Source organism: Geotrypetes seraphini, chromosome 9 (genome assembly GCF_902459505.1).
Source record: "Geotrypetes seraphini chromosome 9, aGeoSer1.1, whole genome shotgun sequence".
In the NCBI taxonomy this organism is placed as follows: Eukaryota; Metazoa; Chordata; class Amphibia; order Gymnophiona; family Dermophiidae; genus Geotrypetes; species Geotrypetes seraphini.
The window spans coordinates 20,230,512-20,243,104 of NC_047092.1; the positions used below are offsets into that span (position 1 = coordinate 20,230,512).

At 47.2% G+C, this 12,593-nt stretch overlaps 1 protein-coding gene across 3 annotated transcripts in view; it reads right to left on the bottom strand.

The window, feature by feature from the left end:
• Positions 1–3,868: 3,868 nt before the first annotated feature.
• DRD4 (dopamine receptor D4) overlaps positions 3,869–12,593 on the bottom strand; it is a 32,983-nt gene continuing 24,258 nt past the window's right edge. For all 3 annotated transcript variants that reach the window (XM_033958842.1, XM_033958840.1, XM_033958841.1), the window contains exon 5: positions 3,869–4,295. In XM_033958842.1, coding sequence (XP_033814733.1) covers positions 4,090–4,295 — 206 coding nt within the window. In that variant the 3' untranslated portion in view covers positions 3,869–4,089. The remainder of the gene's footprint in view (positions 4,296–12,593) is intronic.

A 12,593-nucleotide genomic window follows, 5' to 3' on the forward strand; every position in this document is an offset into this window, starting at 1 on the left:
TATAGATTAGAGTTCCAGTGTTGGCGCTTTTACAAGAGGAAAAAAAAAATAGTTACCATGACTTATGAATTAACCCTCGTGGAACACTAGTGAAAGCCAATATCAGCTTGCATAATGTGGAGGAGACTGCAGTTACACCAGCCTACAGGTGGCATGGAAAGACATACTGTATCATGGGATATAGGTTAACATTGGTTAGGGTTACCAGACTTTCCAGATTGAAAATCCGGACCCATGGCCCCGCCCTCAGGCAATGGGAGGGGTCTCTGAAATGCACTCCCCCTCACCCACTTCTTCAAATCTTTGCCAGCAGCAAGCAGGATCTCCTACCTGCTGTTTGCAGGATCAGGAAATGACATTAGAGGGAAGGCCCAGCCAACATGAGAAGTGAGATGGAGATAATGCATATTGCCAGCGATGATCTGAAGGGATGGAAGAGCATGGTGATGCCGGGTTGGGGTGCAGGGGCTGCAGAGTTTGGTGATGCCAGAGGAAAGGGAAGTGCACGTCGAGGGGTGTATGGTGCTGTAATGCCAGCACCTCCACCCCGGACTCAAACTTCCCTTACAACATCACTGCGCATAAGTGGAAACTCCACCCATGTTCCACCACTGTGTATACCTCCCCCCTAGCCGATCTAGGCGCCTAACTTATTTAAAAGGCTTAATCAGGGCCAATAATTAAAAATTAGCCTGACATAAATTGTACTTAATTGGATGGTAGATGCGCTACCATTTTGAGGTAGACGCCTAGTCCAAGGCAGACATGGGTAGGGTTACCAGACGTCCGGGGGTCTGGATGGCTTTTCAAAGCCTGGACCTTTGTCCGAGTTTTGGAAAGCTTCCCGACATAATTGCATCGGGATGGGGCATCCGTGCATGCATGGATGTAATGTGGTAACATTATGCGTGCATGCACATGATGTCATTGTGTCATATCCGCGCATGTGCGGATACCGTCTGGGGACAAGGCTGGGGGGAGCAGAACAGGTGAGAAAGAGGCGGTACTGGGCGGTCCTGGGGGCGTGGCCAGGGGCCCAGATTTTCCTGAAGGAATATCTGGTAAGCCTAGGTTAGGGGGTGGCTCAGGGGCATGTTTTTCATGTAAGCACCTGTTGTGGACAGGCGCACCCATGTAGGCCAAGAAAACAGGGCGATTCTATAAAAGGTTCCTGCTATATATAGAATTGCACTTAGCAGCCGTACGCATCACTAACATTTAATAATCATTTATTTCTTATATACCGCTATACCGTGAAGTTCGAAGCGGTTTAGGTACACCCATTTAGGCCAACGAAAACCAGGCCTAAATACCGTATGTACTTGAATATAAAGCAAACCGAATATAAACCAAGGTAACCTTTTTCCTCCCAAAAAAGAGGAAAAAAGGTTGACTCGAATATAAACCGGGGGTTTTAACCCTCTCGCTGCTTTGCCAGGTTCTGCATCCAAACCCTCACTCCCTCCCTCCCCTGCCAGTCTCGGTCCTGCGAGAACTCACGGCAGCCAATCAGCTTGCGGCTCTGCGCAGGCAGGAGCGAAGGAAGGGTGCTCCTGCCGCGGTTCATCACAGGACCACCAGGGATACTAAAGGTATGTGGGGGAGGTGGGAGGGAGGTAAAAATTCTTAGAATCGGCTGGGACAGGAGGCAGGAGGGACGCCTCCTGTCCCGACCACTGCTGGACCACCAGGTCTCACGGCAGGCCCAGCAGATTTCTGCAACAGGTTCGAGAGAGGGGGGGGGTCAATGCTGACCCGAATATAAACAGAGATCCCCATTTATGGGCCCTTTTTTTGGCCCAATAATCTTGGTTTATATTCGAGTATAATTGGTACCTGCGCCTATGTTGTGCGTGGATTGGGAGTGCACCTAACTTGTAGGAATGCCCACGGTCCACCCATGCTTCACCCCCTGGCCACACCCCTTTATGAGATTTGTGCACTAGAAGTCTCGCACCACTTTATAGAATACACTTACAAAGTTGTGCGCTTAACTTCTAATTAGGTGCTAATTGCAATTATCGGCGCTGACTGGCTTGTTAATCAATCAAGTTGAGCGCACAAATTGACTATGCACACCAATTTGCAAGTACAGCTTAGGACACCATATACAGAACTTGGGCCATAACTTGTACAATAATATAAGTTATATGCATATCTCTGGCATTTAGGTTGCTACCACTATTTAACATTTTTATAGCGCTGATAGGCATACGCGGGCACTGCACAATAACATATATAAAAGACGTTCCCTTCTCAGTAGAGCTTACTATCTAAATTAACAGACCACGGGACACGTAGGGGCTTAGGGAGTTTCTCGGGATGCTTAGGGTGAGGGGTATATGAGTTAAATGCATTCTCAAAGAGGTGAGCTTTCACTCTGGATATAAATAGTTCCAGGGATGGAGCGTGACGTACTGATTCAGGCAGTTTGCTCCAGGCGTAAGGTGCAGGAAGAGAGAAAGGGCACAGTCTAGCGTTAGCAGGAGAAGAGAAGGCAATATTTGCCCGATGAACGGAGTTCCCTGGGAGGAATGTAGGCGTGAGCACTTTCACCAGCCCTGGCTGTCCACCCGTGGTCTAAGAGCTTCCTGGATCAATGTGTAGACATCTTTCTGCATGTTGACTATCAAAACACATAAGAACATAAGAATGGCCATCTCCGGATCAGACCCTGGGTCCATCAAGTCCAGTGATCCGCACACACGGAGGCCCCGCCAGGTGTACCCTGGCATACTTTTAGTCCCCATATTACTGTATGCTTCTCAAGGGAGATGTGCATCTAATTTACCCTTACCCGAATCACTCTATGCCACTCTTAAGGAGATGTGCATCTAGTTTACCCTTAAATCCTAGAACGGTGGATTCTGCAATTACTTCCTCTGGGAGAGCATTCCAGGTGTCCACCACTCGCTGCGTGAAACAGAACTTCCTGATATTCGTCCTGGACCTGTCTCCCCTCAGCTTTGATACTCTTTGGGGTTCCGAAATGCTGCTACTATTTGGGGTTTTGGAATCTTGCTATACTTTGAGATTCTGCACGGAATCTTGATACATAAGAATTGCCATCTACGGATCAGACCCCGGGTCCATCAAGTCTGGTGATCCGCACACGCGGAGGCCCCGCCAGGTGTACCCTGGCCTAGTTTTAGTCCCCATATTACTGTATGCTTCTCAAGGGAGATGTGCATCTAATTTACCCTTACCCGTATCACTCTATGCCACTCTTAAGGAGATGTGCATCTAGTTTACCATTAAATCCTAGAACGGTAGATTCTGCAATTACTTCCTCTGGGAGAGCATTCCAGGTGTCCACCACTCGCTGCGTGAAACAGAACTTCCTGATATTCGTCCTGGACCTGTCTCCCCTCAGCTTTGATACTCTTTGGGGTTCCGAAATGCTGCTACTATTTGGGGTTTTGGAATCTTGCTACACTTTGAGATTCTGCACGGAATCTTGATACATAAGAATTGCCATCTACGGATCAGACCCCGGGTCCATCAAGTCTGGTGATCCGCACACACGGAGGCCCCGCCAGGTGTACCCTGGCATAGTTTTAGTCCCCATATTACTGTATGCTTCTCAAGGGAGATGTGCATCTAATTTACCCTTACCCGAATCACTCTATGCCACTCTTAAGGAGATGTGCATCTAGTTTACCCTTAAATCCTAGAACGGTGGATTCTGCAATTACTTCCTCTGAGAGAGCATTCCAGGTGTCCACCACTCGCTGCGTGAAACAGAACTTCCTGATATTCGTCCTGGACCTGTCCCCCCTCAGCTTAAGTCTATGTCCTCTTGTCCGTGTCACACTGGACATTGTAAATAACTGCTTTCCCTGCTCCATTTTGTCAAATCCTTTCAGTATTTTGAGAAAAAATCATCTTGAGCAGAAAAAAAAAGAAACGAAAAATATATTTATTGTACATCGCTGTAAACGTATCCTTGACCTAGAATATCTGCGGCGTGTGAATAAACAGTTCTAGGGAATTTGTCTGTCATTTGTTATAGTTTGTTTTTTTTCCTTGTAGAGTAAATCCATCGCCCTCATTCAGTTTTCTCCTTTGCATTGTCCCCTCCCAGCACTTCTATGTCCGGCAGCCAAGAAGTTTCTGGAAAACTCTGCGGAACTCAATGTTGAAAGCAGTGTAGATGATGGGATTCACGGCGCTGTTGACGTACCCCAGCCACGTCACCACACTTATTAACGTCGACCCAATATTACACGAGAGGGTACACATGACCTTCATCACATGAACCACAAAGAATGGTGTCCAGCATGCCAAGAACACCCCTGCAAAAGAAGGAGAGAGGAAAGCGTTAGGGAAGTCAACAGCAGGAGGGCTCCGAGGAGTAAGACACAGCTATAGTGTCAGCTCTTTAGCTGCATGATTTAGGCATGTCATTAGGTTTCAGAGTAGAGAATGACACGGTGACAAAATTCATCACCGTCCCCGTCCCCGCGGATAACCGCGGTAAACAATCTTCATGTCATTCTTTAAGGAGAGAGGGAAGAATCAGAGTATGAATGGCCACAACCACTGACCCTCAAGCTTTGCTTTGAAGAATGCTGGTGTAGAAGGACTGAGGTTGAAATAGACACTAGAAAATGACATGAGATTATTTCCTGCGGTTATCCGCGGGGAAGGGAACGGTGATGAATTTTGTCAACGTGTCATTCTCTATTTCAGAGCCTTTCATCCCTAGTAGTGGATGGTGCAGATACAGAGCTTCTCATTTCTAGGTCCATGCGGCTCATGGATTGGCACAAGGTTATAGGCCTCGATGCACAAAAGTCAGTCGGTATTACCGACCGGATCGCTGCTGGCCGATTCGCCAACAGCGATCGATGCACAAACAAGTTTGCATGCAGGCCATTTGTTTTGAGCAATCGGGGACTTCCTTAGGCTCCCAAGGGAGGGAACCAATCAGGGCCTTAGGCCCCTCCCCGTGCATCACAGTTACCGACAGGTCTAGAGCAATCGGGTTTTACGAGTGGTAAAACCCGCTGCCAAATAGCCAAACGATGTTTGCGCATCAGTTGCTTGGCTATTTTGTATGGATCGGATCATTAAATGGGCGATCGGTGGGGGGGGGGAACATGCGATGGGCAGTTTTGAGCATGGGGAAATCCGATCCGATCGATCGCTAAACTGGTCGAACCGGTTTAGCGACGATCGGGACATGATCGATAAGCTTTGTGCATCCCCCACATAGTTTAGTATTAAATAAGTCAAGGGGTTGCCACAGAGACGAAGAATCTATAAAATCCAACTTCCCGCTTTTATTGATAAAACTCATTCCATGATATACCCCGTCAAGACTACTACGCTCAAACTCACGCAATCTCTTAGTAATTCCATCAATCCGCCAGATAGTGCATGATACAACACACAAAATGATTTTTTTCGGTTCATAGACAAAACCGCCCAAGACAAAGGCGCACGCCGACAACTGAGTGCAAGACGGAAGCGCGCGCCAAAGAAAAAGAGTGTTTTTAGGGGCTCTGACGGGGGGGTTGGTTGGGGAACCCCCACTTTACTTAATACAGATTGCGGCGGCGTTAGGGGGGGTTTGGGGGGTTGTAACTGCCCTCATTATACTGGAAACTTAACTGTTTCCCTGTTTTTTAGGGAATAAAGTGAAGTTTTCAGTAAAATGTGGGGGGTTACAACCCCCCCCAACGCCCCCACAACGCGGCGCGATCTGTATAAAGTAAAGTGGGGGGTTCCCCAACAAACCCCCCCGTCGGAGCCCTTTAAAACAGTCATTTTCTTCGGCGCGCGCCTCCGCGTTGCACTCAGTTGTCTGCGCCCGCCTTTCTCCCGGCGCGCTTTTGACCTGACACCTTTTATTCTGTTATGGCCCCTCAATTATGGAACGCCATGCCTCAAGATCTAAGACTAGAATCTTCCTTGATATTCAAGGATGCATTCGAGGCGTGACAATCTTCCTCTCTTTGGAGGCTAACTGCCTTTCTCTTTTTACTTCCCTCCCCTTACCTCATGTTTTCCCCTTTCCCCTTCTTTTTTTTTTAACTTTTTAAAACTTATCTCATTAAAATTAATCACTCCCATCCCCCTGCTCCTCCTTGTGTCATGCCAGTTATTTCTTTATTGGTTAGTAATCCCTTTTAATACTTCTGTACTGTATATACTGTCTTTTCTTATTTACAGAATTTTATTGTAAACCATTTAGATATACAGTAAAACCTTGGTTTGTGAGCATAATTCGTTCCAGAAGCATGCTTGTAATCCAAAGCACTTGTATATCAAAGTGAATTTCCCCATAGGAAATAATGGAAACTCAGATGATTCGTTCCACAACCCAAAACCTTTAATACAAAATACTATATATACCTGTATTGCAAGACCTCGCTCGTTTAGAACAGTCACTACACTCCTGCAGCGTCAGAGAGAGAAGAACCATCGGCTCAATTGTGATGATGCAGGGCCGCCATCAGAAATTTCTGGGCCCCTTACTGAGCAATCCTATTGGGCCCCCCACGCACCCCTTCCCCCCCCCCCCGACCCCCCCCTTCTTCCATGGGCCAAATACACACATACTTTTCTCTGTCACCGCACTCTTTGACCAAAAGATTTGTAAGCCTGCAACCACGTCAAGGTAGACTCTTTCAGCAGGGCCCTAACCTAACCTAAACTAAACTAATCTATACCTATCTATTCTAAACTAACATATGTCTAGCGCGCACAAACCCCTGCTCTACGTGGGAAAAATAACACCAGCTCAATGCTGGCGTTAGCATCTAGCAAACGTGGCGTACCCTAAAGCCACTATCGTAACTTAATAAAAGGAGCCCTATTTTTATTAGTTAATTATTATTATTATTTTCCAATGCTCAATATGACTTCCTTTTTTAAGGTTTGACACTTGTGTCAGAATATTTTTACTAAATTTAAGAAGTATTTGCCCTCTTTCAAATGGTATAGAAGTTAAAAAAAGGGACAGGCGTTAATGAAGTCATTAGGTTCAATCTAGCCATTTATTTCTGCATGAATTTAAACAACTAAAAAAAAAAGATAAATATAGCTCATCCAGTCATACAAGAAATGGCTCTACAGCAGGGGTGCCCACACTTTTTGGGCTTGCGAGCTACTTTTAAAATGACCAAGTCAAAATGATCTACCAACAATAAAAAAATTTTTAAAAACCACAAAGCACACTGTATGCAGAGAAAATATTAATTATCATTTATATTCCGCGGGTTTTAAAGAGGTCAAGTCAGACGATTCTATGCAATGTCACCTCAGGAACAACTATACAAAAATAGACAAATATACCCCCTCCCTTTTTACTAAATCGCAATAGCGGTTTTTAGAGCAGGGAGATGCACTGAATGCCCTGTGCTGCTCTCGATGCTCATAGGCTCCCTGCGCTAAAAACCGCTATTGCAAATTTAAATTCTCTAAACAGACACATTTTGATCACTAAACTGAAAATAAAATCATTTTTCCTACCTTTTTCTCTGGTGATTTCATGAGTCTCTGTTTGCACTTCCTTCTTCTGACTATAAATCCAATATTTTTTTCTTTCTGCCCCTCCCCTTTTCTTTCTGTCTCTCTCCCCCTGTCCCCTCCAAGCCATCACACCAATTTCTCCACTTCCCCGATTCTTTCCCTATCCCCTAAGCCACCATGCCGAGTTCTCCCTGCTTCCACGAGCCAGGCCAGGAATGTACAAGCACCGGACTCACAAGACTTCACCTCTGATGTCAATTCTAACGATGGAGAGGAAGTTCCATGCCAGCCAGGCAGCGATTGGCTGGCCCAGAACTTTCTCTCTGATGTCAGAATTGATGTCTTGTGAGTCCGGCGCTTCTACGCACCTGGCCTGGCTCAGGGAGGCAGGAAGAAAAAGATTGCCAAGGCAACGCAATTGACTCACATTGCCTTTGCGATCTACTGGTCGATCGCGCTCGACCATTTGGGCACTTCTGCTATTATGGTTTCCTGTCCTGACCTGAGGAAAGGGGTTTAGTCCCCAAAAAACTACCTTATTTCCATTTCCTATTTATAAACTTTAATCAATAGATACAATACTACTTGATTCTATGTAAAGCAACAAAACAATTTTTTCTACCTTTTGTCGTTTTTGATTTAATCATCTTGTCTTCATTCTTCTTTCTAGCCAGCATCTGTCTGCTCTGTCTTCCATACAGCATCAGCCCCTTCCATCCACTGTCCGCCCTCTCCCCGTTCCATATGGCATCTTCCCTCTTTTTATGCTCCTTCAATAAACTGTCTATCCTGTGCCCCTTCTCTTCTCCTTTGTACATGATTGATTTCAGCTCTGCCACCTCTCCATTTTTCTCTCTCTGTCACCACCCCGTCCCCTATGCTCTGGCATCTCTCTCTTCTCCTTTCTTTCCTTCGCACCCCACAGTCTGGTATCTTCCCTTCCCTGATTCTCTAGCATCTCACTCCTTTCCTTTTCTTCCATCTCTCCCTCCCCCCCATGCTCTGACATCTCCTCCTTCCTTTCCCCCTTCCTTTTCCCTTGGTCTGGCATACTTTCCTCCTTCCCTCCATGCCCTGGCATCTCTTCCTCCCTCCCTTCCCTTCAATCCCTGGCATCTCGTTTCATTCCCTCCCTCATCTTCTTTCTCTCTCCAGTTGGGTGCAGCAAGTCTTTCCCCCTCTGCTCCCTTCCCTCCTTCTGTCACCCATGACCTGGCGTCATGAACTTCTTCAGGCAGCAGCATTCACAATTCGCTGCTGTTGCCAGCTTCGGGCCTTCTTCTCTGTCGGGTTCTGCCTTCATGGAAACAAAAGTAGGCAGGACCCGGTAGAGAGGAAGGCCTGAAGCTGGCAACAGCAGTGAATTGTAAATGCTGATGCTAGCTGAAGAAGTTCATGACGCCAGGTCGAACACTCCTACTCTCCCCCCCCCCCCCCACGACCCTCCTATCTCTCCCTCTCTCCCATCACAAGACTCTAAACAGCACTGCTCTACTCTAAGCAGGCTGCTTCAGGGCTTTCTCCTGCCATGATTCCCTCTGGCAGTCACTGATGAGGGAAGGAGGGAGAGATAGGAGGGTCGGATCGGGTTGGGGGTCGCCCGGGATGATGATGAGGCTGCTGCTGCTGCTGCCAGCGAATCCAGCAAGGGTGAGGCCCCAAAGCACAGCACTGGCAAGCCCCCCCTGACTATTTCGGGCCCTAGGCCTGTGCCTACTGGGCCTATCCTTTAATCTGGCCCTGCTTCCCCCCCCCATATGCCCTGACATCTCTCTCTTCCACTCCATGGTATGATATCTCCTTTCCCTCCCTCCCATGGTCTTTGCATCTCTTTCCTCCTTTTCCTGATCTTCCTTCTCCCTCCTTCCCTCTCTCTCCCCAATTGGGTGCAGCAGTATTTCTCTTCCCTCTCCCCCCACTGGGTACAGCAGTATCATCAGCATTTCTCTTCCCCCCCCCCATTGGGTACAGCAGAAGCAGCATTTCTCTTCCCCCTCCCCCCTAATTGGGTGCAGCAGCATTACTCCTCCCATTCCCCCCCCCACCCATCTCACACACCCGGTAGATTCGCTACAGACAAAGGCAAGTTGCAAGTTTCCCTTGGTCGCTGATCTATCTCCCAAAGGGCAGCGACAGAGGGAAGTTTACAACTTGCTGCTCTTGCTTACTTCGGGCTTTTCTCGTTGCCGGGTCCTGCCTTCGCGGAAACAGAAAGTAGGCAGGACCTGGCAGCGAGAAAAGGCCCGAAGTAAGCAAGAGCAAGTAAGCTTCCCTCTGTGGCTGGCCTATCTCCCACATGCTCCGGGGCTCTAATGGTCCGTGCCGGCTTCTCTTCTCTACCACTCCCCCCCACCCCCCGACGTAACTTCCGGTTTCGGAGGGAAGCCATGTTCGAGTCGCTTGCTGGGGGTTTTTTTGTTTAAAGTCCGGCGGATTTTTCGGCGGCTCTTCAGGCTGCGCATTAAGCAGTGGCGGCAGCAGGATTCGGCAGATGACAGCCGGGCAGGCATCTAAATTTGCTGGGCATTGCGCCCGGCTGAAAAGTGCTGGGGAGAACACTGGGGAGCCCGGGCCCCCTGTCAGCTCCGGGCCCCTGAATGCAGGACTGGTAGTACTGCCCTGATGGCGGCCCTGTGATGATGTGACTCGTGTATACTGTATGTACTTGCATTGCAAGACATTGCTTGTATATCAAGTTAAAATTTAATAAAATGTTTTGCTTATCTTGCAAAACACTTGCAAACCAAGTTACTTGCAATCCAAGGTTTTACTGTATATGATAGACAATAGTGCTGCCCGGATTAATACAAGCGAAGCTACAAAGCCTACTCAGATCTCTTAAGACTCAAAGATCCGACCCAAGATATTGATTGTTAGGGACCAGAGGGAGATAGGAAGCGTAAGGATGACATGGAGTGAGAGGGACCCCAAGGTACCATAATGAGGTGGGAGAAAAATGATGGAAACTAAATGGACAGAACCAAAAAAAAAAAAAAAAAAAGCAAACAAAGCAATATAGCGAAGGGAAGAGATATGGAGTGAAAAGCTACAAAAGACAGAAAACAATAGAAACAAAAAAATGAGAGAATTTTTTTTAAAAACCCAAAATGAATAATAGAAATCATAGTCTGAAGCGACCTCAGTGTGTTATCTGGTTCAGCCTCCAGATGGAATCCCTTGTGTCTGTCTGAACTATTTCAGGCAGATGTGTAGCTAATCGGCCCTAAACCCATCCAGTGACAGAGAGTCTACGACTCCCTCGTGTGCTCTTAATTACAATACACTTCTCCCTCCGTATTTCCTGTGATAGGGGATTAACAGAACCACAAATACAGAAAAAACAATTTTTCATTATAAGCTGCATGGCGACTCCTGTCATGATGAGGAGCAATTTATTCTGGTTTGCATTGATTGGTTTCTTCAGTGGGATTTATGGTGCAGTTGAGGATTAAGTGACTTGCCCAGGGTCACAAGAAGTGGCATGGGATTTGAACCCCCCAACCTCAGGGTGCGGAGGCTGTGGCTCTAACCACCGCGTCACACACTACTGAGGAATTGTAATTTACAACTCCCAATTTTACTTTTATCTGCAGACATCAAATGTAACGAGGTAAAAGTAGTAAAAATTGGCAAAATTATGACTTCAGTAAAAGTAACAAATATTATCCTGTAGTTTTTTTTACATGTAAAAGTATTAAAACTTTTTACTTAAGTATACACTTCTTCCTCCGTATTCGCTATGATAGAGGGATTAACAGAACCGCAAATACAAAAAATCCGCGAATAACTTTTTCATATTTGCTGTTTTCTATTAAAAACCATCGTGAATATGGTGAAACCGCGAATAACATGGCGGGAGACCTGGCCTGTTCCTGAAGGAGAGGCAAAACACGGCGAAGAAAGTGCCGGGAATCGGCGATTTTCTCTGTAAACGCTTGGAATCAGCAATTTCTCTATGCAAGCTGATGTCATTTTGGGGGAGGAGCCAGCAAGCTAAAAACCATGAATAATCGTAACCGCGAATGCTGAAACCGCGAATATGGAGGGCGAAGTGTACTGATTTGAAATCACAAATTAGAAAATGTTATGGAAGCAATTTTCAAATCCCCCATGGATTTACAACTCTCAATTTTACTGGCACTTAATTGCTTTGTACGGGGTATTCAAGCCACATCCTAGAAAAATCTCAACATCTCACCAACGCCTAAATTCAAGTCTTCCAAGCTTCAAATGAGTACCGTATTTTCACCCATATATCGCGCACATGGGTATAGCGCGCGGGGAACAGAAATTTATGTAAAAAAATTTTACTATAGTGCGCACATGAGTATACCGTGCATGCCACCCTGACTCTCCGTTCGCCGCCCCGACTCTCCTTTCGCCCGCCCCGACTCTCCTTTCCGAAGGACCGCTAGCACCCCCACCCGAAGGACCGCTAGCACCCCCACCTCGAAGGACCGCTCGCACCCCCACAGCCTCCCCCCTCCCCCTCCCGCATGGAGAAGCTGCCTACCGTTGTTTCCGGATGCCAGTGAGCCCAGCTGCTTCCTCTGCCCGCGGTCCTGCCCCTTCTCTGAGCCCTGCGCTGCGCTGCTTCCTCTTGCGGCGGTCCCGCACTTTCTCTGACGTCAGAGAAAGGGCAGGATCGCCGGCAAAGGAAGCAGCTGGGCTCACTGGCATTCAGAAACAACGGTTGGCAGTTTCTCCATGCGGGAGGGGGAGGGGGGGAGGCTGTGGGGGTGCGAGTGGTCCTTCAGGGTGGGGGTGCGAGCGGTCCTTCGGGGTGATGAATCGGATGTTGGGGGGGGGGGGAACTATGTAAAAAAAAATTTGTACAACGCGCTCACGCGTATAACGCACATGGTTATGCACGTTTTGTAAAATTGTGTATAACGCGCGCGTTATATGCGTGAAAATACGGTAATTAAACAGAGAGAATACCTCAGTGATTAGTAAACCTTTAAAATCCAAGCGTCGTTTTAGTTCATTCTGTTCACATCGTAGGCTACTTCTTTACCACCCCTAACTTCTGGCATTCACTTAAGCCAAAATTTAATTTGGATATAAGCAAGGTAGAAAAGATACCGATTAGGGCAAAACCTGATTCAGGGAAT